The sequence below is a fragment of the Centrocercus urophasianus genome, unplaced genomic scaffold (genome assembly GCF_019232065.1).
Source record: "Centrocercus urophasianus isolate 14NV4802_14NV808 unplaced genomic scaffold, USGS_Curo_1.0 seq_33, whole genome shotgun sequence".
Lineage (NCBI taxonomy): Eukaryota > Metazoa > Chordata > Aves > Galliformes > Phasianidae > Centrocercus > Centrocercus urophasianus.
The window spans coordinates 475,626-502,009 of NW_024884900.1; the positions used below are offsets into that span (position 1 = coordinate 475,626).

The following is a 26,384-nucleotide window of genomic DNA, read 5'->3' on the forward strand; positions in this document are numbered from 1 at the left end:
GTAAGTTTTTATTTAAGCCACACTGCCTTGTCAAGGTGGAAATAACCTCATATTCAAAAGGCTTCCCAAGGAGGCATTAAAGGAACCGAGAGCTTCGTATAGCCCAACCTCCTGCCCGCCAACGTAAGGGAAGTGTACTTGGATACTGTCGTGTAATAGGAATTGCACATCTCTAACAAACAGTGAAAGCAAACAGCAAGTTGTTCCACGGCAGTCATTGGGGAGATTCAGCTCTATTGGAAATCAGATCACTAAATGCTAGTGGGATGGACAACTCCTCCTGGAAGTTCAAACAGCAATAAAAAAAAACTGAAAAAAACCCCACATTTAAACTTAGTTTAACAGCACAGTTTAACCACTGAATGACCAAATAAAAAATAAATACATTTATCACATCAGCTGCTACTAGGATTTGTTGTCTTATTTCAGGTTTACAGTTAGTCATATAAATATACCAACCCTTGCGCGATAGGAGGCCAAAACAAAGTGTATTCTGTTGATTTGGCAAATGTTTCATGACAAATGTTCCAAAGTTTAATTAATTTCCATTAATTACATATAAGGTTCAGAAGATTCTGACTTGCAGCCTTATTATCTAGTACTCTTAGAGATTTATTAAGCACACTTAAGTGATGTTACATAGATACACATTTCTGAAAGAGCCCTACAAAACCTTTCCCAAATGAGGTCACCAATTCAGGCACCAACAGACAGCAGAAAGAAAAACAGGTATAATTATCCGACACAGAACGACACTGTCAACTATTCAGTTAAGTGCCCTATTTCAATCATCAAACTTCTGCCTTCTTAGGTCTGATGTGACCAATGCCAGCCCATGTTCTTAAACCTATGGTACTTCTAGACAACGTATGTAAATTTACAGTATACAATTTGGATTCACCATGCATGAATACTTTGTGTGTAACATTTAATAAGCTCAATCTACATCCAGAATAATTTACATGAAAGGACAATATTTATTTAAACAGAGCTCAATGGGTAACCATGGTATCTGAGTGCATCCAGAGGAGAAAGGGGTCAAATGTGAAATCAATCAACGGCACTCCCACACTTTTACTGTTTGATCTACACTTCCAGTAACCACATATGGTGCCGTCTTGTGGAAATCTGCGAGGAAAGAAAAGGTACATTAAGAACGAGTGGAACAGTTTCACTCTCACTGAATGCCATTACTTCTTCCCCAAAAGCAATACCAGCTCAAAGATTAAATCTCAAAGCTCTGCAAGTTTGTAGTTCTGAAGGCAAATCCGCTGAGGGAGAGTATAAAAAAATCTCTTTTCAGGTTTGTAGAAAGGGGGGAGCTAACAGCTGCCAATCTGGTAATGCCAGGAATTCAAGTTAAACACTTTCTCCTGGCTTTTACTTTTTCCCCCTTGCTCACAACCCTCCTCCTTTTGGCCAGCAAGTGTTTCTAACACAATGCTCCCCAAATCCCTGCACACTCAGCAGTGGAAGTCCAGAACACTCTGGCAGTTAGCATCTTTATCTCATACACAACAGTGGCAACAGAAAATTCCAGAACACCTGAAAATCTTGTCTATCACTATTTGATTAAAATACAGCACAAAACATCATGGGAATCCCAGAACGTGGATGCCCAGCTTGGTCCTCAGCTGGTAAAGATGCAGAAGAAGTTCTGTATTTTGCATCTAGTGCTGGGGAACAATACATACCCAAAGAGGTAACAAAGTGTTCGTGCGCATTGAGGGTTTTCATGCATCGTTTGTTCTTGAAGTCCCAGACACGTAGAGTCTTGTCATCAGCACAGCTCAAAATAAACTTTCCCCCAGAATGGAACAGAACGCCACGTACCCAGTTATCATGGCCCACCTTATGCACAAGGAGACATCAGTGAGCAGATGCATGTTTAAGGTCAAACAGACTACAGTTTATACTATGGCAAGCCGAGTAACTCTGTGCCCTTCGCCTGCAGTGACAGCATTTAGCATTCCAAAACTACTGGAATTCAACGTTTATCTTCAGTTTCTATTATTACATGTTTATCAACACTACCAACGATGTGAGTTCCTATCCTTGAAGGCAAGCAAACAGGAGTTCCCATGTGATCTGCACTGATTCTCTTCCTCACCCCCTGCAATAACGGCCAGTTCAGTCTGAGCACAGGCTGGAAAGCAGCAGCCTGCAGGACAACCACACTGAAAGAGCAACATTTTACTGACGACAATATTCATCTGATTACCAGCAATCCCACAGGAAAGGCAAGTTCCTTTCCAAGAAGTACACCACAGTACTCCTGCATTCATACTACATATTTTGAGATTCACTGTTTCTTAGCAACAAAAGCTGAAATACAGAAGCCATTAAAACTGTATTTCCAGCGCACGTCTCATTGCAACAGCTCTAACTGCTGTTCAAAACAAACATGCAGACAGCTCACTCCATGAAAGCTGGCGTTACACATGCAGCTATCACCAAAGAAAAACACCACCAAACTTACAAGTGTCATAAGGCACATGCCAGTGCTGATGTCCCACATCTTTATGGTCTTGTCTCTGGATCCAGACAGCAGAAAAGGCCCAGGTTTACCACTCTTCTTAGTCTACAGAAAATTATGTATTCATTATGGCACATAAGGGGGAAGGAAGGGAATAAAGCAGATCTTAAGTGCTGCTATTACTTAGAAAAATTAGATAGTATGATAATTAATTAACAGCATATAGACACACAATAGCAAAACTGGGATTCACAGCCATTCTGTTACTAGTAGTAAGAGAAAAAAAAAAAAAGGAATTAAAGCTATTTAAACAGATTGTTTATGTCCCACTGATATACCAAGACAAATGAAATACTCTGAATCCAAGCTTTCCACCTGCAAGACATCTAATTCAAATATACCAGTAGATACAGTCCAACTAGAATCACACATCTCAGAACAAAAGCATATGAAGTTCAGACATACCTTTGTGTTGTCATCCTTTACATAAAGTAATGAAGTAAGTCCCACCGTTTCGGTAAGTCCCTACTCTGAAATTATCTCCATTTGTAACCGTGCCAAGTAGGAACCCGAGACTCAGTTCCCAGAACCTGAAATCTTTCAGCTGTGACGTGAACTTTAACTTGCTCCTTGCCCAAAGCCAAGTCCTACAGTGTGATGTATGCAGCCATCAGACCAGCAGAGGGCAGGAGACACAGCGCGTCACGTAATGTCCACTGCTCCAGGAAGTAAACTTTTGGAATTTACATTTCACTGTTTTTAATAGAAAGACTGTAAGGAATTTTTAAGGATGCAAGCAAAATTTGACTGAAATAATCTGTTCAGTCCATGAGTAGACAAGTTCCTGCCTCTTTGTTATGGTTTTCTTAAGCTTGACATTACTTTCCTCTACACTGTCAGCCTCAAAAGGAGATCTGTGCGAACCTCTGGTTCTTCAGGATTTGGTAACCAAGCCAAAGAACGTACATCCATGGCCAAACACGTGGAGACTTTTAAGAACGCTTCCTCATATCACTTTGTACACAGGAAACTGAGGTCAAAGCTTAATTTAATTGCAACAGCAGTTTGAATTACGCCCAAGGTAGCTTCATTTCTGCATTTCTGCATTTTTAACTTGCTATTCCCCTCCCCACACCTTGCCTTGCCAGGTAACACAAACATTATGAGGATTCGCTGAGCTGCCTTTCACACTGCTTCATGGAAGTATGTAGTGCAATTCAATCCGTCAACATGGTCAGAAACAGAGCCTCTCTCTACACGTCCCTTTCATTAGTGCATAGGCAGGGCCCTACTGTTAAAACACAAGAGCACAGTGCCTACAAAGCCAAGCTGGGTTTAATGGTGCAACACATATAAGCAGCAACCACCAACACTCAAAACACCCACTATGCCAGCCAAAGGCTTTGAGAACAAAACTTACAAGTTGTGTATTTATTATCACTGGAAACATTACCTCTGATCCTGTAGCTTCTGATATGGTGGAGTACGAGCTCTCGGGAGCCCAGGAAATGCATTCTACCACATGCTCATGTTCTCGGAGCTCAGCTTTGCATTCCTTTGTTGCTACCACCCAAACACGCACCGTCTGGTCATTAGAACAACTGGCAATTAAGGTGCCATCCTGGTTAGGCCGCACCATGCGCACCCATTCTCTGTGACCCGTGAAAGTCTTCACACAGTAACTATTCAAAACAGAGCAATACAGAACGACATTTAAGCACTGAATAAAGCCACCACACACGCCTTGGATGCTTAAGGACACTTGATCCCCTCTCAGAAGTTAAGCTTTAGCAGGCCTATCAGTCCTGGCTGATGTACAAGGCCGTGAAGCAGTTCATGGGGAGGAAGCTCATATGAAAAAAAAACAACAACAAAAAACAGTTAAGAGCCAGCAAATACTTTTTAAGGGAGAAAATGGGAGGCTGCTGACATTCCAACCTATGCTAAATAGGTATTTTAAGAACACACAGATTTCACAAATCATTCAGATAGCCTTTACACTCCACCTGGAGTAAATGGATGGATCAGAGAGACTACTGAATAATGAAACAGACAAAAAAAATCTTCCCGGGTCAAGAAAGACAGCAGATTTCTGCTTCCATTTGTCACAATCCCTTCAAATTTGCTATTAGTCACTAACTTCCTACCCGGTCTTGAGTTACATATATATACATATATATATACATACATGCATACATATATACATATATATACATACACACACACACACACCCCATAGCTCCCAGAAAGATAAAATCAGATACCTTTAGTGGGTGGCTACTAAAACCCTGCACTTACTGACTTAATGCAGGACCCTTCCATTGACACCTGTGTCAAGGTGCACGTGGTACACTTCCTATTACACATATTTTTCTGCAGGTTTTCTTTAGGCAGTGATGTTCACCCAGAACTGCACTCACCCTGTCTGGACTTCCCACATTTTGATAGTTCTATCCCTCGAGGCAGAAACTATATGATCTCCATTGGGCATGATGGCTACCGAAGAAACATTATGATCATGGCCTGAAAAGAAAAGCAAGCTTTTATTAAGTGCTACTGCAACACTGTAATATTGCACACAGGACCTGCTATTCATTCATTTTGGTCAAGAAGCTACAGCAGAAGCCTTTAGCGTGCTTCATGGAATAACCACGGAACAAAAGCCTGAAGTTTTACAGAAGTCACTGTATTTTCAGAAACCATGCAGTCCAGCCATTGAGCAGCTTCTCAAAAAACATCTTTCAGGTGTTTTAAAAACAGACCATCAGCACTGCAAGCACTGCTTTGTAACAGTTGCTGTCAATAACTGAACCCATGTGGTGGTTGTTTTACTTCCCATTTCTTCCCGTATGGCTTTTGATTCTAATGCAATGGTAACTCATCTGACACCAGACAAGTCTGAAGCAAGACTGCACAGTATGAAGAGAACACTTTCCACCCTGCTTCCTTCCTGAGTCAGCACATTCTGGAAACAGAGGGGTGCAGATGAAGACAGCTCTCTAGTGATTTGACAGTACAGTTTTTGTTATCTAGTAAGCATTTAATTTTCAGCGCTCAGCTCCTCTTATTTGCCATTTCATTTCAGTATCATTATGGGGTGCTTCCCCACAGCGCTGTGCATAGCAGATCTGAGAGGCTGCTTCATTCCACAGACACTGAACATATACTCCATTTTACAGAACACTTTAAGCATTAAGAATATCCTCTTTCTTTTAAGTAAAAGTCTGGTTTATTTCCCTTTCCACATCTGCAGTTTTTCCTCATTCATAAAAGCCAAAACACCAAAAAAAAAAAAAAAACCAAAACCCACCTCTATTTTACAGACTGTAATTTCCTTTAAACCTTACCATGCATAGTTCTGATGCACTCAAAGCCCTGGAAATCCCATAGCTTAATGGTCATATCAGCAGAACAGGAGGCCAACAGTTTGCCAGTGTGGTCAAAAGAAATATCTTGCACAGAGTCTGTATGCCCCTTAAGGGTTCGTTCGAAGTCTCCTGTCTCATAATCCCACACCTAACAAGCAAACAAAAAATCCATTAGCAGTAATATATTATTACTCCCTGTATTCTCCAGCCTTACATTTGCACTCTGCAAACCAGTCTGGCACCTTATCCAATAATTAAACGAGCAAGAAACAAAGACAGACAGACCTAAAAAAGCCTAGTAGTGTTGTAAAAAAAAGCACTGTGTTAATATGATCATTACCTATATATCCTACACATCTTTCTCTATTTCCTCAGCGCTGGTACACAGTCTGTTTTCAGTTAGTGGGAGAAGCACCTCCAACAACTCCCCCTGCTCCTTTCTCGTGGTTTCAGAAGCTACTCACTGCTCCAGAACCAAACAGCAAACACTTGGTCTACTGCAGGGCAACAGCCAGAATATCTCAGTTTAGGGATGAGACCCCAGATCACAAGTCTGACACACACATATTAGCAAGATCACAGAATTTGGAAAAGCTTAAACAACTGTCAGCAGTTAAGCGCAAGATAGCATGAAGTCCCATTCCCTCCTCCTAATTAAGTTAATCTTCCACCATCTAACCACAAACAAAAGCCTTTGAAACAAAACAGACTTTCTACAGACTGTATTGCGGGTCTCCAAACACAAAATTAGGCATTTCTAATTATATCCTGAATAAAACAAAAACACCCACCATCAACAGTGAAAGAATCCATCATCCCCAGCAGATTTCAATCTCTGGGAATGGAACACTGAGATCATGCTCTGCAGCTAGATTTCAATAGTACAGATTCATTCACAGTATCCATAAGAGTAAAGAAACAACCAAACCAGTCAGGCTCCCCTGAACCATCCAACAAGCAGAGAGCTGTCTCTGCAGCAGAGGACCCAGTCTGCCTGAAGAAAAAGAAGAGAAGACTACGCTTCCTATCTGCCACAGAAACAATGGTATAAGGTTTCTCCTTAACTGTGTCTGATTGCCACTTTCTAAACCTTCTCCAGCAGGTAGCCACTGTCAGAACAACTCACATTTCTAAGCATATTATTTTCTATACTTTTCAACTTTTATCAGGACAACATTTTCCCAAATAGTTTTCAAAGCAGCACAGATGGCAATTTCTCTTAAACGGTGACATTGAGAGAGCAACAAAATGCACAATTACATCGTTACTTGGTGCTAAAATGAGAAATCACTTGCCTACCACAATAAATCTGTTCTTGTCATTGTACACTGCAAAGAAGGTGCATGAAGATCATTTAGAATTACTGAAAGTCTCTCCTAAAACTCACAGCAACTTCATGGGACATGCATGTGCCACTTAAAAGGAAAGAACCGTTCTTCAGTTAAGGATACAGCTGCACAACCACTCTACCTAAGCCTTAGATGACTTGAGGAAACCATCCTCCCCCCTCTCATCTCTGCACTGGCCCTCGATGCCACTTTCTCTTACTTAGCAGTCAAAATGCATTCCTCCCACCGTTCATTGTTCCAGTCCCTAACCCACAGTAGCTCAAGAATTTCTTTTCAAGAGCAGTAAAACATGCGTGCAGATAGCAACTGAACCAGCATAAAACCAAAATTCATATATTACATCAGGAATCATATTTGAAATAACTGTCCCTAACGAAGCTAAAGCAGAATCCAAAGCAATCATCAGTACAACACACATTCACCACGAAACGCTGGTGCTACATACTGATCTGCTTCGTTTAATGTTCTCCAGCAAGCACATACCTTTATTGTGGCATCCTCTGAAGCAGAAACCATTACACTGAAAACCGGATGGAAAATTACTCGAGTGACAGGACTCCTGTGTCCACTCAAAGCATACTTCTCTGGAGGACGAGGGATCCACTCCTTAGGGTCTCGTTTCTGACCAAGAGGTCCACCTGATGTGAATTCTTCCTTAGCTTCATTCAGCTTCGATTCTAATTCCATTACCTAAGTTTATGGATTTTAAAGAGACCATTTACAAATAGCCTTACCAAGATGTAAGCCATCTGTAGTCATTAGTACCCCAAACACTAACAGGCTTCCAAACTCACAATTTAGCCCAGACTGCACACATCCAAAACAGCTAACAACAAGCTATAGAGCTGATATTTCTGAATTAAACAACAAAATTCACACTTAAGTTAAGCCCTTATTCTCCTCCAACTTCCCAAACACCTTTGGCAAGAAAATAAAGTTCCATCAAAACATATCACCTAAACACTGTGCAAAGATGTACAAGCAACTGACTCAAAAGCGATAGGGCTTTTGTGTGTGTTTCTTGCTTATTTGGCACTTCTGATGAACTACTGAAGGAATTTTTGTTAACAAAAACGTATCCTACTACCGCAATTTGCTTTTTTGTATCCCTGAGATGGTGTGCGTGTTAACTAAGAGCAGAGAAACTGAATGTGTGATACAATCTTACATATACTGACCTCTATAATAGATAGGCCATTACTGTTGTTACGCCTTGATTTTTAAGGCTTTTAATGCCCTCCAGACCCACTGAAGCATTTCTAAAAAGAGTTCTGTACCATCCATTCGCGGAAGAATCACATGCTGTAGTGCACTGCAGTTAATGGTTTCTTCCCTTTAACGTAATGGCCAAAGACAGCAGCAGCAAGGGTTGCTTCTAACCAAGTTAAGCCTTCTGGAGACAGTTATTCAGTCTTCCCATTCACAGACTGCCTGAGGGCACATCTTTCCTTTTCCGCCTCAAATTGTACATACAACCCATAAACTGAAGTAAACAAATGTTCTTAAAGAAATTGAGAGGACGTTTCTGCTAGCACTAAGATGGACAAAGACTTGCTACAACATGGACATCGCTATTTTCCCCTGCTCAAGTCACGCAAATTAATCTTTTCCCTCTTGAGAAGGAAAAAAAACGTAACATTCTGCTCCCTGATGGATGTTGACTCTCGTTACAACTTTTGATACAAGTAAATCTATCAGATCTCCACCTACCTTCTTTTGTAATCTTATAACCGATGTCCATTTCTTCTCCAGAAGTCCGGCATACTTCTTATCTAACTCTTCATTCTGGGTGGGAGTGTTTAAAGAAATCGTAAGTTATATGTCCAAAGCCTCTACAAGTAGCACAAACAGCTCATTTCACAGAAAAATCAAACAGAAGACTATGATCAGCTTTACTAACAAAAGGGAACAACTGTACTTCAATACTTCAACCCAACTATCCCCAGAGAAGCAAGATACAGTGAAATACAAGCCTCCAGTAAATGACGAGTTTAAAAATTAAGTTGTAGGAAATGGCTGGTCCAGGTCACCAGCATCTCTCTACCCTGACAAGAACTGCTTAACAGGAACTGGTCAGAGCCGCTACCCGTTCAGCCTCGCCCTCCTACTACATCATTAACCAACCAGCGTGCACACAGCAGTCACAGGAATGGTTTAACTACTGACCCAAAGGCACTCACAAAACAGACAAGGTCTCTTCCACCTTCAACAAAGTACAAACCCTCTCACTCACAGCAAGGTCAGCTGGAACTGCTCAGGACACGTCCACACACTTACTGAATACGCCGAGGGAATGACTCCACAACACGTGAGCCTGTTCCACTGGTCAGTCAAAAGGTTTTGTTTTTAAAGTTGCACACTAAATTCAAGTGGAATTGCTATGTTTCAATTTCTGCCCACTGGCTCTTGTTCTGTCATCGACCAGAGCCTACTTCTGTTTTCTTTACACCCTCTTATCAGGTATTTACAAACAACACAGGATATCCCTTGAGTCTCCTCTTCTCTAGGCTAAACAGCCCCAGCTCTTACAGCCAGTATCCTCCTTGTCTTTTACTGGACTTCAGTAACTCCATGTCTTTTTTTTTTTTTTTTTAAATACAGTCTTTATCATCTTCCTTATACCTTCACATTGCCTTTCATTAACTTTGCTTTCCAGCAGCTTTCATCTTGAAAGACCTAGGCCCTCCCAGGATCACTGTACAAACCAGTGGTAGCTAGAGAGAAAATAAGATTAAGTCTATGCCTCAGTCATGAGTAGAAGATAGGGAGTTTTACTCAAAACTCTTTAAGCCATCTGATAATTTTAATGTATTGTAAGACAATAAGTTATGCAGGTGTACTACCTCCAGTACTAACTGCATGTGCTAACAGGTAGACAACATGCATACAAGTTCACAACAAATGCAAATACTACAAATTATGAGCTCTTTACTTAAAATACACCATAGAATTTTGTTTGAACTCACCACATCTAACTCAGCTTCCTTTTTAAAAACCGAATATGCCTCTTCATAGCCATTAGAGCGAAGGTAATCTGCTATTGCTCGATTTCTAAAAAACACAGAACCAAAAGCACAAAGTTAGCCTGTTAGTTCTGAGCAAGAGGACAGGGATTGGCTCAGGGCTTTTCGTTGAACTGTACCACCTCGTATCAACACCCAGGATGATCAGGCTTGTTACAAGCCCAGGCGAACTCTAAGAATACATTTGGTAAGCATTTTGTATCAAGCCACAAATAGCAACACACTCACTGCTTAGAATACATGCTCCTTATTTTAGATTTGAGAAAGTAAAAGAGAAAGGTTATTTTTTTCGTTACCAAACATTGCAGTAGCATGAATACTTCTCAATCTGCATGGCACAAACAGATTGATAAATATATTCATGCTACTCCAATGTACTCCAACTAACGGGAGACACAGAAAATGATGACATGCACATATTAGACTGGCGCTTCATCTCTGAAAGAAGACTACATTGAGAAGAACAGCCTGCGGTACCAAACAGCATTCACTGAATTCTACACTTCAGTGGAACTTGAACGCTCTGCTCAAGAGAACAAGCCTTAGCTTTGTTTTTCAGAACGATACAGTAATTTTAGTTAGATTACAGGGAAGGATACTCCATGTGACCAAAACATACAGTGCTTCCAGTTTTACATTTTTGTTCAAAACACTCTTCACTGCGACCAAAGATTATTACTGAACTAATCTGTCTTGGACCTTTCCTTCGAGATAACACGCATTTGGTTTAGACCTCCTCATAGCATGGAAGAACAGTTTCAGTGCTGCTTGCTGGAGTCTTAGAGCAGTCATCATCTTCCAGTTTGTTTTTTTACAATAAGACTGAAGGAAAGGCTGCAGGCATCGAGCAGACGGCCGAGGTCCCATCCACCCTCAGCTGTTCTGTGTGTGGGTACATACATGTGCACAGTGAGCACACGCAGTGACTACAGGATTTACATAAACCAACACACAAACTTCCTAAATACAAAAATCAGGATGTCACCTATGTAAGGCGTAATAAGTAGTTAATAAGTAATTAAAAGAAAATAAACCTCTTTGGTAGCTGAAGTAAAAGCAATAATGGCAGTGCTTCTACAGGAATAAAAAGGCTACTTCTAATTCCAAATCAAGATGTATTCCATTCCATACAACTATGCCATCTGCTTCTGAATTACAGACAGCAATATCAAGCTACGGTGAAAGAGACAGGCCAAGTCCTCAGCGACTGAAACGCAAGCATCCCTTCACAAGCATCCCCAGCAACCCCACCACAGCTCAGCCCTTCAGATAATGACTTGTCACCTGCACTTTATTAACAGTGTGGGACACGCACAGGCTCTCTCAGACATCTCAAAATAGGTATTTTACACCTAAGTTGAAGCACATAGCAAAGACCATCTGGAAAAGTAGAACACTGTTAAATATTTGGTACACATGGTGGTCAGTGCTGCATTCCAACTGATCTTTCTTCTGAGAAGAATTGCTTTTCACTGGAAAGTTCTTTCCGTAGTTTTAATCACATTCTTCTTTCTTACCTCCTACACAAATCCAGCCTCCCCTCAGACACTCAGCCCTGTGACCTCAAGTAAAAGTTTCCCACTTATTTCCACATACAAAATACATGAAAACAGTGTTGCCTTCCTCTGCACAAGCAATCACAGTCTCTATCATTCCCATTTCCATTTACAAAGTTCACAACAACCTCCCCATTTATGTTTGCACTCCTTGAAGTGTTGCACAAGAACTTCAGATAATTGATAAATAAATGTAATCATCAATGCGATTAAATCTCAGAGCTTATTCAAATAAAAAATTTTGAAGATAACTTGTAACTAATTTAAGAAGCTGCATTCAGACAGCACAAGAGACACAAAAGCTAAATGATACAGGTCCGTATGCTTATGAATCACATCAAACCACAATCTCTAAGTGAATACAGTCGAAAATGAAAATTACCAGCTCAAGCTTAATGAATATAAGATAAACATAGAAATAACTGTTCCTTACAGTTCATCTCTTTGCCTTTGTGAGAGCACCATTGTGGCTGTGATGTCAGGTTAACGTGTGTCAGGTTAATGTCTCCCCAAGATCTGAAGCCTTAGGATCCACAACTCAGTCTGCCACAGCGGATCCAAGCTCAATTGTTTCTCCAGATGGGAAATCCAACAGAAAAACCTGGAGGCATTCAACACAGAAGATTCAATCCATCTAGAAGGAAGAAAAAGAGATATTGTTCATTTATTTCAAATAAGCATTCAGTCAGTGAGCTGATAAGCAGATTTATGTACCCAGATCACACCACCACTCTGGACAGAATAGAACAACTTCATCTGTAATCACAGTTTTATTTCGGAAGCCTGGATTCTGCCCTCACAGCACACTTCCAGTCTGGAGACACTTGTACACATTCTCTGTTCCTTCTCTTCCTACCACTGCTGCTTCAAGAAACATGAAGCCGAAGGAGTTACCTTCACACACAGCCCAGTCCCAGGCTGTCTACCTTAAGCAACAGGCTTGTTGATCCCACTGGTCCTATCGAAGAGCTACTCCCCCAAATCCTCTACCTTTACACAAGATTTTTAGCATTTGAAGACCTATAGCTTCACCAAACTGTGCTCAGCAAGGATTATTTCAGCTAAGTTCCAACACACTCTCGTATCTTCCAGCTTAGTGGTATTTAAGCAGAAACGAGCATGCTCCCACAGGGGACGAAGCACTACGGCACACTGAGCTCGGGACCGGCACTGTCAGCACGCTCTGCTCGCTGCTGCAGCTCAGCTGTGGCATGATGTCAGGCACTTCTCTGGGACTCACCAGACAGAGCCTTAAAGAATACAGGTAGAATTCAGCACCTGAACTTTCCAGGGAGATTATTACACTTACTAAACAAATTACTTTCTCTATCCTACCAGCACCACCTGAAAAGTTCCAAATAATACCATTCTGAAGGGACAGAACCTGCCTTCTTCTCATTCACACGCTGACAGAGTTTACCTCTGTTAACTCTGAGTTAAATCTACCCCTTTTTTGGGATACATCAGATTTGTAAATGGATCTTCAGCATTAACAGAGCAATGCAATTTTTACACCAAGCTCAGAACCAGTCAGAAATCAGCCTTTAATTACCTATTTCTCCCCCCACAACATACTATCTTATTAACAAGAGCTATTAATAAGGACTTTAACTATTAGGACATTAACTATTCTCAGTGTGCAAACGGCCTCTGTTGGACAGCTGTACCTTAGTCCAGGAGACTGCAATAAAAGCACTTGAGCAGCTCTGCCTCCTGGCTGCTGCACTGCAGGTACTCTTTCGTAAGAAGCACCATTATGAAAAATGCTGAAGCAGGCACTTCCTGCACGCTGGACAAGAAGCTGCATATAACATTTACCAAAGCTGCTAAGCAAGTTTCACCAACCGACTTCTACCAGTGAGACACAGTGAAAGCAAAGCATACAAAGACTTCAGGAAGAAGTTGGTCTGTAACCTTTCTACCAAAAAGCACATGCTCACTTTCTCTCCCTTGCTGTTTCCCATACAGGTAAGAGGCCTACTTCAAACTTCAGACTCTTACATAATACATAAAATACTCAGCTTATGTCGTTCATTTCTACTTATCCACTGCAGCAGATCAGCAGTTGGTCTCTAAACCTATCTGGGCTCCACGGTCTGTTTCAAAAGCGCAGCTGCGAGCTGTATGTGCTGCACCTTGCTGCTGGATTCCCACACCAGGTGCAGTCCATCACAGAAATGCACCACCAGCTGTTAGGGCAGCAGCACTCCCTAATTAGCTTAACACCTTCCCTAATAGCTACTTCAGGAATGATTCAGCTGAAAGCCAGTAGCACATATTCCATCCTTTCAGACAAGAGAAGCAAACAATTCTCATTCTCCTGTCTCTTACCTATCAGGAGGTGGGATAACTGCTCTTCACAGATGCATCAAGGCAGGAGTGCAGAATATCAAGTAAGGGAAATTTAGCTTATATATATGAAATAATATACTGACATGATCAGAAAAAGTGCCCTCTAGAGGGCAATGCTGCAATAAATTTAAGCACTAGGAAAAAAAAAGGCTCATAATGGCTGATCTCTGCACTTGAGTACAAACATAGCAACGCCGCGACAAACACTGCCAGGGAGAGCAGCACAGGCAACCGCCTCCCAGAAGCACAGAGCAGAACACAAGCTGTGAACTTCCAGAAACTGCTCGTAGTATTACAACTGCAGTAAAGTCACAGCATTAAAAACAAAGAGTTTTTGTATTGTGAACTGTTTCAGCATCAAATGCAGTAACAGTGGCACAGTAACTCTGGTAAACATAATACACCAATATTTGTGGTCAGTGCCTCGAGGAGACACACCTATAGCTTACACCTAGAAATACCAACTAGGCTGCAAGGTGGTCCTTGATCCACCATACAGGTAACAAATGTGTTTCTGTCCTTCAGTAAAGGAACCCTAAACTCTCCCTCCTACAGCCCCAACTGCTGTCCCACTCCAATTCCTTCTGACAGCAGCCCTTTCCCATGTGCTCCCAACATGTGCTGTGCTGCAGCTTTATGGGCTGCTGAGGGTGACAGCTCTGCCCACCTTCCTCTGCTCAGTGTGTCACTCTGGATGCTGAGCGAGAAGCAGCTTCCTAACACCCAGGCACACTTTCCTTTGCCCACAGCTGCTATAATTGCACAAGAACTCCAGTGATCACACACATTCCTGCAGTAGCAAAGTGAAGATATGCTAACATCATCCCACATTTCAGCAGTCAGTCCAGCCATAAACAGGCATGGGAATTTGGATGCCAGTCTAAAATAATTCAAACACAGGCTGAGGAATTAATGGCAATATGTAGAGGTTGGATCCTTCACTTTGCTGCCCCCCCAAGAAAAAGGCAAAGTTTGAGTGCTTCACCAACACCTGCACTTCTACAGGCCTTGTGGAGCGGTGGGGAAGAATTACCAAGAGCTTCCAGAGGCAGGATCCTCTCATTCTATCTGAGCTACAGATAGCTAATACTTACGGGAAAACCACCACGAGCTGGTCGCCATTTTTATTCCATCAGTACCAGTGTAAGGTCAACTTTCATGTGGATGCACTTCTTACTGGCCTTAGCTGAGCCCTCAGCATGACACGGCTCTGTGGCAGTGTGATGATGCAGTCTTCATATAAAAATAGATGATGGTGCAGACATCTGCAAGTAGCAGAAGTACACCGCACAAGGAAAGAGGTCATGCTTATTTGTTCAGAAGTTACCACCTTGGTGGAAACGCACCTCTTCTAAAAACAGCAGAGGACAGACAAACGTTGCCCACATGCACTGCCTCTTCACCTGGCCAGCGAGGCTCTGTGACACACACGGGTCGGTGGAGCCAGACTAACCAGTCCTCCTCCACCTATCGAGGTTTGCAGTCACTGCCGCATCACAACCTCCCTGCAAAGCCCTGGTAGTGAGAAACAGACGCTCAACAGAGAAATCTTGGGAAAAACCTATTCCTTGTATCTTGCCGGACATCAGTGATCTGTGGTACCAATAATTCGCTGTGAATGAGGTGGTGTCAAGACAGAGCCAGATCTTTCTCAAAAGAGATTTCTTTTTAATTTGTTCTGTATTATTCAGTACAGGGAAAAGAAGCCTGAGCCTAATAGAGCCATCCATGGAGTAATAACTACTCATTAAATGCAAAACAGGATGCGCCTTGTATTAATAACCCCATCTATACTGCAAAAAAGTTTTACTTCCTAACTTAAGAACCTTCTGATTCCATACTGACAGTCTGCACATTAAAAAAGCATTGAGAAAAAAATCACTTTCAGGCACAGGACTGTCACAAAACCCTCACTTTGTGATAAATCCTGTCATTAAAAAACAAATCATGGCCCATATGATCTACTTCACAACAAAGCCACAAAGACTAAACAAAACTGTTGAAGCACACTTGAATACTTTGTTTTTTAAATGAAAACCAGCCCGTTCTCTTACATTCAATTGCTGAAACAGTATTTCTGGACTTTTACTGAGTCCTGCCATTAAGTACTCATAGATTAGCTACTTCCCAAGCTTTGTTATTTTCCCTGTTTCACCAAAATCATTGGTCTTACTGTTGTTACATCTTTGGTTAGCGATCCTAATAACTCAGCACTCCATCTTTTATCTGAAGGGTCTCTCGGCGTGGCAGGGCACCATTCAGTCTCCCAGAGTAAAGCACGCGTTGTACTATGACAAAACTGGAGTTGCAAACACAGAGGCCAAGGAAGTCACGGACGGGAGCTTCTCTGCTGCTGTGTGCAGGGCAGGGGCTCAGGAAGCCTTTCCAACGCACGCAGTTCAGAAATGCATCGCAAGACATTTACGTACAGACACCAAACTGAAACTACAACCAACCTTACCATCATCCTCTGTTATTGCATCAGCAAGGTCAGTTCAAAGCTCTCCACTGCCCTTCCTTTTCTTCCAGTAAGCACAACAAAGCAGTGCAATGCCTCAACTGACTAACAATACCCACTTCTGCTCTTCAGAACAGTTTATAGTAAAAGTTACTCCAAATTGAGATATGATCCACCTACGCTACAGGTTAGCAATGAGGAAAAGCAAACGTTTAACTTAGAAACAACACACATAGCCATATAAATAAAAAATACACAAATAGCAAATAACTGCTCTCCAACTCATCTTCTATTCTGGGCATACACTCAGTGGAGCCCCTGAGGTACAAGCAAGACCCAAACCCAGGGCAGGCCCAGCCATCCCACCAGGCAGCACAGCTCCCGCACAGCACCCAGCTCTGTGAGCTCCTACACAGACCTTAACTGGTGCAGGCAGGCAGCAGGAAAATTAACCCAAGTTTATCCCAAACCAGCATTCCTTGCATACATTTCTAGGATGTAACCAGGCTTGTTAAGACTCCTCAGCACAGCAGCAAGGAGTAACACAGACAGAAACCTATTATAAGGCCTTTTTAACATTCAGAAGGGCAATTTCGTAGGCTTCTGCCACAGCCCAAGTCCCTCTGAGCACCCAGGCCACAGCTCCCATCATCACGGTCCCAACCCCCACAACGACAGCCAGCCTCAACCCCTGAACTCCAGGCTTAACGTCCTTCCCAGGCTGGTAATTTAACTGCTGGAGCCCACAGAAACATTGCTTATTAGCTACAAAAAACAATCAGCCTTAACACATTCATAAACACTTCCATTTCCTGTAATTCCCACGTGCACATTCAACCCTCCCGTGTTTTATGGATTCTCTCCCATCCACTTCTGACCCTGTCCAAGTCAAACCACACAGCTGCTCTTCTGCTCTAGCAGTGTGCCCCAGCTGGCCTTACTGCTGTCTGCACTGCAGCAACAGCTGCTGCTGCCCAGCTGGGACTGCACACCTTGGGACCTGCCCGGAGCTCCCCAGGAAACTTCAAAATAAAGGACATGTTTGTGGTCTTAATGACCATTGCTTAGGCTCTGGGAACAGACTTCCCCACAAAAACACGAGTTATATGTACCAAACACATAACTGTAGCTCATTAAATCTGAAATTAAAAGAGCTGCATGTCATAGACAGAACGTAGCATCAGATTCAAAGCAGGCCAACGCTTTTCCAACTCGTAGAAGTGGCACTGGGCCTCAGAAACAGGATTTCATTTTCCCTGCAGTCTGCAGAACCTGAATATCTTAACAAACTCAAAGACTTATATATATATAAATCAATCAATATTTAAGTAATCTACACAAAGATTTCCTTGAGGAAGACAGATCTGCAGCCATGCTCAGTGTCAGGCTAAGCATGCCACATGGCAAGTAGTGCTGGGCAGGAAGGGCACACAAGTCACCATGAACAACCATGTGGGATCATGGCTACACTATGAAATCAATTGCAGAGTTTCAGACTATTCCTATTTAAATGATGGCGCATTACAACTTCAACATGAAGCAGAAGTTCCAACACACTGTAAAACTTCGACCAGCCCTGATGCTCTGCTCTCATGCTGTCCTCAGAAGGTCTTCTACTCCGCCTGGGAGGAAATGCCTCTGCTCTTCTCCTCAGTTTCTTACCGTATCTGAACTCTGCTTTGTGTGGTTCGCTTCCTGCTTTTGGGCAATCCTTCAATCCCAGTGAAAGGCAAATCCCTTACGGAGGAGTAGTGCAGATCAGAACCACCAGAAGACTAATTTACTTAATATCATCAGATACAAATTTGATTATCTTCCAAGTCGGGACCACCCCTCTGTCCATGCAGCAGCCACTCTCCTTGCAGTGTCACTTGTTTCAGATCCCAGTGAACTTTTTCAACAGTGTAGCTTGTTTCAAAACATATTAACAAGAGGTGTTCAGTGGTTATTTGTATTTGCTGGCCATGAGTTACAATCCCTTCAAGGAGAACTAGATCCACAGTGGTTGGATTACACTGCTGGACCCCATGAAGCACACACCACTTTTTTAATCCAGATTAATTCTGATTTTTTTTCTAAAACCAAAAAGCTGCTTTACGAACCCCAGCCACAGAATACTTCTCGTGATAAACTCTAGAAACAGATTCCACAGAGCCATTTACAGCTGATATAACTAAAAGTGAAGTAATATCCATACTTGTTGGGCATAATAATTATGACCTAAAAAAGGTTTCTTAGAACTGTCCCCATCTATTGATAGGAAAGGAAAACACAACGTACCATACCAAGCACCCAGCTCCCTCTTCCCCTGCAACTCCCATTCCACCACTTACAGCAGAACAGCACACACAGTGCTATCACAACAGCATGGAGCTGCTCTTCCAGTGTGGCCAACACACCTTACTGCATGAAATGTTAGAAGCCAGCAAGGATGAGCACAGAAATACAAAAAAAGCAGCTCAGTTATGAATTGCCTCATTTTTCCTCTACTTTTCATCCTACATCTGCACAGCCAGTTCAGCATGCCATGACAGTAATTGCAAGGAATTATTTCACAAAGTGAGATTTAAACCCGTATTATCCCTCCAATGCAAACCTGGCAGGCTGGGAGGTTGGACAGGCAGTGATGCCGCTGTGTGGGGGGACGAGGGCACAAAGTATTCCAGTGGGAATTTCAAGCTGCTATCCCAAACTTGTTTGGAGAAACTCACAGCTCCTATCATGGCTTATCTGGATGACTCCAGCAAAAAGTATTTTTCAGAATGATTTTTGTTTGGTCAAGTGATGCAGGCACCCTTTGGGTAACAGTACCAGAACGCTCTACTTAAGCTATTTTCTCTTAGCTGCTGAGAGAAGGTTCTACGTGCTTCAAACCATTTTCAAAGCCGGCCTGCAATCGTGCACTGGATGTGAATTCTGTTCTTTTCCTCCCATTTCCCTGAGTTACAGAATGAAGCAGCAATCAGATAGTTTGTAAGACCATTCCCATATTTATCAGCCCACTAGTAACCTGCCTCTGATGCTCTACTCTGATAAATCGTTAACAAACATCAAATAAATTTAATCAGTTCACAAGATGAAGAACAACTGGAAGGAAACCTGAAGGCACACTTACGTTGAAGCTTCAGAAACAGCAAGCCACAAAACGACAAAAAAATCCAAACACTCTGCACATCATGAGAATGCTCATCCTTCAGCTGTGCTGGACAAGAGAAACAAGACTCAAACATCTGTCACAGTACATCTTATCTGTTACCTGGAAGAGCTCAATCTGTCACGATGCTGGTGCCAAACACGATGAAAGCAGGGTTCTTCTGGGAGGTGCCCCATCCATCCCAGGGCCCATCTCCACACGTGCTGCTGCCTCCCCCCACCTGCACGCCGGGAGCCCCATCACTGTGGCCAGGAGCCCCCCTGGGGTGATGCTGCCCCACATCGGCCACCGCAGCCAGGCTCTGCAGAGCTCCTTTCCTGCTGCGGCTGATCCCTGTCACACACTGAAGCAAGGGCAGGTGGACCCCAGCAGGGCCCGGTCCTGCCCCGGGCAGCAGCCCACAGCACTCGCACCCATCCCAGCTGCCATTTTGTTCATGTATACTTCTGTAACTGTGATACGCTGTGGCACTGGCAAATTATCCATCATTGCCTCAAAGTCTTATTAGTGAAACAAAATAGAAGAACAATTCCAAGGTTTAGGTACAAACATGGCCTGCATGATGTCAGAGCTCTGACCCCACCACACAGCCGAGGTGGTTCCTGGGCTCACAGCCCCTCTCCAAAGCTCTCCTGCTCCAGGTTCTGCTTGCTGCCTACAAACCCAGTGCGTGACAGCCCAGAATTTCCAACACTGCTGATTCAATAGACGCCATCTGCTTCAAAACACATACACTTGTGCTAATGACATCATCCTCTTAATACAGTGCAAAGAGGTTAGCATTTAAATAAACAAATTGTTTATCAGATCTTTTCTTCAGCCCCCCAAAAACCCCACAGCTGGATTAGGAACAAGACCAATAGCCAACGCTTTCTATAAGGAAGACACATTCATTTATCTACACGTGAACAGCCTAGATGTTTCCAACTAACCTTCCTCTAGATCTAAAGAGGGATATATCTCTGTTTTAGCATTAAACCACCTCCATGCAGAAAAACAAGGCAACCGATGAAAGCAGAAGCATCCAGGAGGTGATGGAGGTTAGATTTGTCTAATTAAGCCAAGAAAACTTCGATTTGCACAAAGCAATTAAAACCGATACAAGAGGGAAGGGGTAAGACACCTCAGTCACGAAGGCCACAGCTATCTCAGATGTGAACCAGCACAACATCACACCATAAAACCTCTTACTTTTAGCCCTGCCTTGAAGCAAGCATGCCAGCTGACTCACCAAGCATTGGAGAAGAGGTGCTTCAGAAAAGCCTACCTACAAACTCACTGAACAGGGACCTACTTAACAACTGATCTGAGAAAATTACAGGACAGACTTTGCTGCAGCACCACCTACAAACCACGAGCACAATGGGCTGTCCTGTAACTGGAAATATCTTCTCAACACAGCAGCAGCTAGTTACTGGTTACAAATACCAGGTGGCTCTTCCAAAAACAGTGGAATCACAAACCCAAAGATGTATTTATCATATCTATTTTAACACAGTTCTAACCTAGAGGTCCATAAGCAGTCAATCAAACTACTGGGCTTTCTAAGAAGCACTACTAATAAGAAGTGGCTAAAATACTCCTCCATCTATTCACAAGTATCTTGAAATCATGACATTATTTATATATTTATTATGTGTGTGTGCACATACGTAGGCATATATATACATATCTAACTATGCATCGTAAGTGCACTTGCTACTGCTTAGCATGACCACACTGAGCACGTGCTTCACTGAAGAGGGCTGTACCCTCACAGCCCTAATGAAATGGACAAGAGCTCCATGCACACACAATCACTTTGTAGAGAAATGTTTCCTTGAAATTTCTGTCACAGTCCATGGCAGCACTACGTGATACCAGAGTCCACCCTCAGGGAAAACAGCCAGAAGCAAGACTAAGTCACATCTATTTAATTCCCCAAAGAGAGTACATGAGGTGAAGCTGTACAGGCTCAGAGCCTGCCTCAATGAGCATTAAGAGAAAGCCCTTTTTTGAACAGCTAAACTAGATGTACACACCTGCAGGAGGTAAGCTTGCAGTACCTATTAAGTACCAGAATAAAACTAGATCCAAGTTATTCCTTTCACACTGAAAACAAGTGTGTGTGTTTCTTGTTTTTTTTTTTGTTGTTGTTGCTAGTGTTTGTTTCTTTTCTTTCAGGCTAAAAAGCCTTGTTCAGATAAACTGATGAAATAACACAATCTGCCTATAGCAGAAGGCCAAAAAAATTCCACTGCTTTCAAATGCTTCTGGTGCATGATACTCATCAGTAGGTCACTCCACATTGCAGGAATGAAGCAAAAATTCTAAGATAGTTATAAAACGTAAAACAGACACATAACTTCAGCTGGGGGCACCACAGTAAAGTTGACACAACACAGCTACAGTTCCAGTTAGGCCACTGCGCTTTCAGTAACGGCACGAACCTTTCAGGGACACCTGATGGTTCACACAGCAACTACTGTAAGAATGTCAAAGAAATAACTTGATGCATTGAATCTAGTCAAGTTCCTACTAGTCAAGACTACCTATTAGTGTAAATGCCTGTTTTTAGAAGCATGAACTGAGGCATAACCTATTCTGCCAAGCACAGCTCAAAAGTAACAGCAGTCCATAATAAACATCTTTGCTCATAGCACCCAGAAGTCACTAGGTAAGTTCTTCTGTGGTAGTTACTTTTTTTTTTTTTTTTTTTTAAAATGAGAAACAGAAGAATTAAGAGACCACTTGTTAATATATCTGCCTTTTTAGACAGGACAGAACTCACCATCTCTCTATAATAAACACGAGAGAAGAAATCCAGGAGCGTTTTGACTAATACACATGGCTCTGACACATGGAAAGATCTTCAATTGCCATCACAGTTATGTACTAGGCTGGGAAGCAAAAAAAAAAAAACAACAAAACAACCACTTCATGTGAAATCCAAAATTATTATTTGTTACTAATGACAACTGATTGTTATTGTCTCTTGTTTCACGTATTTAGGCATAAGCAGCTTTTATGTGCAGGCTAACAACTACTCCAGTGTTCACTTGGAAGAAATTTTAACAGCCCTCCCACAGCCTTTGCCATCCATTTGGGAGGCTGCCCAGGGGGCCACAAGAGCAGGGGAACCCGAATGAAACAGAACGGTTTGAGGGGCTCTCTCTCTGTGCTACAGTAGTTCCAACCTTCCTTGGTCATGAGCACCAGAATGCGCCTCAGAAGGCCGTGTACAAACTTTGCAACATACACATACAGCACAGCTCAGAGCTACAGAGAAGCAGGGGTTCTCCAGCTGTTCCTCCACAAGAGGGTACCCATTACCATTAGCCCCAGTGGAAGCCGGCTACAGAGGTCTCAAACAAAGACAGTTAAAGACAAAAAAAGTTAAAGACAGGGTAAAGGCAGACAGCAGAATAACCCAATAGTAGCCCCATTGTTGGCAAGTTGGATAGGCAAGAGTTGACAGCAGGTAAAGAACACAACCCATGCACGTAAGTTTGGGTGGAGCATAGGAAGCAGCACAGGGAACAGGCATTCATGACAGACCTCGGTATGCATTAATGTCTTTTTCTTTTGTAGAAGAGAAATTAACGCGTTACTGCCATATAAGACAGTAGCGTCAATCATTTCAAGGACAAAAATCAGCCAAAGTTATAAGAAGGTAAGAGTTCTATTGGATCCTTCACTATTCTCACCTTGGCTTCATTCGTAGACATAGGGATTTAATGAATACAGCCATTAACTCCTGTAACATCTACTCCTCTAAGTAAATGAACTTTAAAAAGCCACTATCCTTTAATTTGATTTTGGGCAAATCAGCACCAAGGAGCAGTCTCATCTGCAGCCACCTACCATCGAAAACTGGACTCCAGAACTGAGAGACCCAAGAAAAACAAACCGTCAACTTGCTTCATAGTTGTTTGTTTTCAGTGCTGTACTCACTCTGAACAACACCGAATTCGGGAGCAAACACCATTAACTACATCTCGAATAGCAGGCCACTCAGAAAGCAGGCCTTTCTAGGTGCTTCATCTGATCCCTTTTGTATTCCCCAAATCCTTTGTTCTAATGCCTTTCCTACACAACTTTATGTCTCAGCATTAGTACTGCCCTCACGATGAAGAAGTATGCACAGTAAGGCTCTTACAGAGCCAACCCACTGAAAAGGGCTTCCAAAATCTTGAGATGTTATTTTGTATGAACTTGGGACATGACAAAGGGGAGGGCAGCATAATTAAATCTGCATGCTAATGGGAGTTCCTGCCCTAGTATGGGCACCAAAGCAAGCAGGGATGCTTCACCTCTGCATCCACCCAAAACCCAACCCAACCAAGAAGTTATATGAGCAAATAGTAACACCAAGCTACAATACAGGGGTTCTCAATAACTCCAGAATCTTGTGTGTAAAACGCTCGCACCAAACTTATAACTCTTGTTTAAAGTGAAATAAAATAAATTCAACAAGTGAATATCTAAGTTGATATATTGAAATGGGCAACAGACAAAACAACTGGCTTTGCAACGGTGACTGGTCACTTCTCACTGCCACATACATCAAGATCCACCCTGTAGAAAAATCAGCCTCAAAACAGTGAGGTTTCTGTTGCTGCATCCTTAGATTCTTCCCTAAAGAAGAGACCTCATTGTTACATCAATTAGTATTCTTCCACCCCAGCAAAACGCAAGGAAAGGGGAAAAAAAAAAAAAGAAGCCATGAAAGGGTAATCTAGCCATTTCGCAGCTCTGCCTCCTTACTCCACCCAGTCTCTCCTCTGCTCAATGGCTGCACACAGCATCCATAAACACACTCAAATCAAAAGAAACACACAAAATAGAGAACCCTGAGAACAAGAAAGATTTGCAATACATCTATTAGAAATATTTTCTTTGTTTAGCTCCCTAGCATGATTTCTCTATTTAAGAAAATGACTCGAAGGACAGACAGCGTTGTGATAGCAGACCCTCCCTCTTCCAAAAACCAGCTGAATGCTGCACAGTCATTTATGAAGCGATCATCACTGAACATAGGCTCCTTAGCCCCCCACCTCCTAATACCGTATAAACAATACTGTCACACAAATACATCCGTAAAGGGGTCTCCACATAAAAAGAGAATTCAGCCAGGTCCATGCACCCAAACATTTATACTTAGAATAAAATAGTGCTTATTCAAGATTTTTTATACAGCGTCAGTAACCTTCCCCCATCCCTGCTTGGGGATTCATTGTGAATTGACCTGCAAGGACCAAGCCCTCTGCTGCAGCACTACTGGCAGGGAAACATTACCGGTGAGACTACGGCAAAGAAAGGGGAGGCAACGCTCCGCTACCGCTATTAAAGGTCAAGCCAAAATGCATCCACCTTAAAGAAAAAAAACCGTCAGAATTAAAAATCTCACCTCTCCACCCCAGAACGGAGTAACCCCGAACTTCATAAGGGAGGCACCACTCCCACCCAGAGCCAGCAGCAGCCCGCCGTGTAACCTCCCACCCGAACAAAAACTGGAAAGCAGCGATAAACCGAGCGACGGAGCGGAGCCGACCGCCAGCAAAAGGCTTCGGAGGAACCGCGCGCCTGCGGGCAGCGGAGCGACCCCGGGAAGGAGAGACCAGCCCTCCCCGCCCCGTTCTGCTGCGGCTGGCACCGAAGGGCTGAGCCTCCTCCTGCCCGCTCCGCCGCCGCAGGAAAACGGTGGGAGCGGAGGATTCCTACGGCAGCGCTCCAGCCTCGTTTTGTCCCCGTGCCGCAGCGGGCAGCGGCCGCCTCCCGGGCAGCGCCTGCTTCGCCCTCCGCAGGGCCGGAACGGGACGAAAGCCGTAGGGAACGACGGAGAGAGCGCTCCGCATCCCCCGGCAGGCACAGACACACGGACACACAGCCACACACACGCACCGGGCTCCTCGCCCGGCAGCGTCCGACCGCAACCCCGCCGCCCCCGATCCTGCCAAGTCACCGGGCGCAGCGGAGCGGCCTGCAGGCGGACACAGCGCCGGGCCCGCCACCCCGCTCCGCTCCCCCCGCCCCACCCGCGCCGCGGCCCTCCCGCCCCTCCCCGCGTTCCTGCTAAGTCACCGGCGGAGGGTAGCGCCGGGCCTGGCGGCGGAGAGCGGCGGGGCGGGAGGCGGGGAGGAAGCGGAGGAGCCGCGCCCGGCCCCGCACCCACCACGGGGAGCGGCCGCCGCCCGCAGCCCCCCGGCCCGCCGCCTCCCCCGGTCCCTCCTCACCGACGGGCGCGGCCGCCATTTTGAGAGCGAGCTGGAGAGAAGGAGGGAGGGAGGGGGCGGCGAGGGAGCGGAGGGCGGGGAGGAGGGGAGCGGCCGCCGGGCCTACACCGCTAGGGACGGCCTCCGCGGGGCGGCGGCGACGGGCGGGGGAAGGGAGGAAGAGAACGGAGGAGAGCCGCGGCCCCAGCCTTACCCGAGCCGCCGATGCTTCGCTGCACTCCTCGAGGCCGGCGCCGCCCGCCTCTCCCGTCCACGGGCGCGGCGGGGTGCGGGGGATCCCGGAAGCACTGGGCGCTGCTCCGCTCCGCGCTCTGTCAGCGGCGCCCCGGCCGCCAGGAGGGAGGGAGGGAGCGGCGCGGCCCGCCGGATCACTGCGCATGTGCGGGGCGGGGGCGGGGACGGCCGCCCGCCGCCATCTTGGAAAGCTGAGGTG

General features: G+C 44.0%; 1 protein-coding gene across 4 annotated transcripts; it reads right to left on the reverse strand.

The window, feature by feature from the left end:
- Nucleotides 1–491: 491 nt before the first annotated feature.
- PAFAH1B1 (platelet activating factor acetylhydrolase 1b regulatory subunit 1) lies at nucleotides 492–26,241 on the reverse strand. Of its 4 annotated transcripts, none has more exons than XM_042829958.1 (11): nucleotides 26,145–26,241; nucleotides 12,206–12,406; nucleotides 10,160–10,244; nucleotides 8,904–8,978; nucleotides 7,677–7,883; nucleotides 5,824–5,992; nucleotides 4,897–4,999; nucleotides 3,930–4,158; nucleotides 2,480–2,581; nucleotides 1,695–1,851; nucleotides 492–1,128 (listed from the first exon to the last, which is right to left on the reverse strand). In XM_042829958.1, exons 2-11 carry the CDS (start codon nucleotides 12,235–12,237, stop codon nucleotides 1,055–1,057), a joined length of 1,233 nt encoding a protein of 410 aa, XP_042685892.1. In that variant the 5' UTR covers nucleotides 12,238–12,406; nucleotides 26,145–26,241; the 3' UTR covers nucleotides 492–1,054. The 4 variants fall into 4 exon arrangements, with proteins under 4 accessions (XP_042685892.1, XP_042685891.1, XP_042685894.1 ...); XM_042829957.1 differs by lacking the exon at nucleotides 26,145–26,241 and adding an exon at nucleotides 25,952–26,023; XM_042829960.1 differs by lacking the exon at nucleotides 26,145–26,241 and adding an exon at nucleotides 25,952–26,000 and having other exon boundaries at nucleotides 12,206–12,373.
- Nucleotides 26,242–26,384: the final 143 nt, after the last annotated feature.

Coding starts and splice junctions, on each gene's coding strand:
- PAFAH1B1 (XM_042829958.1), bottom strand. CDS start 12,237: ATGGTGCTCTCACAAAGGCAAAGAGATGAACT. Junction 4,159..4,896: donor ATGTGGGAAGTCCAGACAGG/GTGAGTGCAGTT, acceptor TGTTTTGAATAG/TTACTGTGTGAAGACTTTCA. Junction 1,129..1,694: donor ACACTTTGTTACCTCTTTGG/GTATGTATTGTT, acceptor CTTTCCTCGCAG/ATTTCCACAAGACGGCACCA.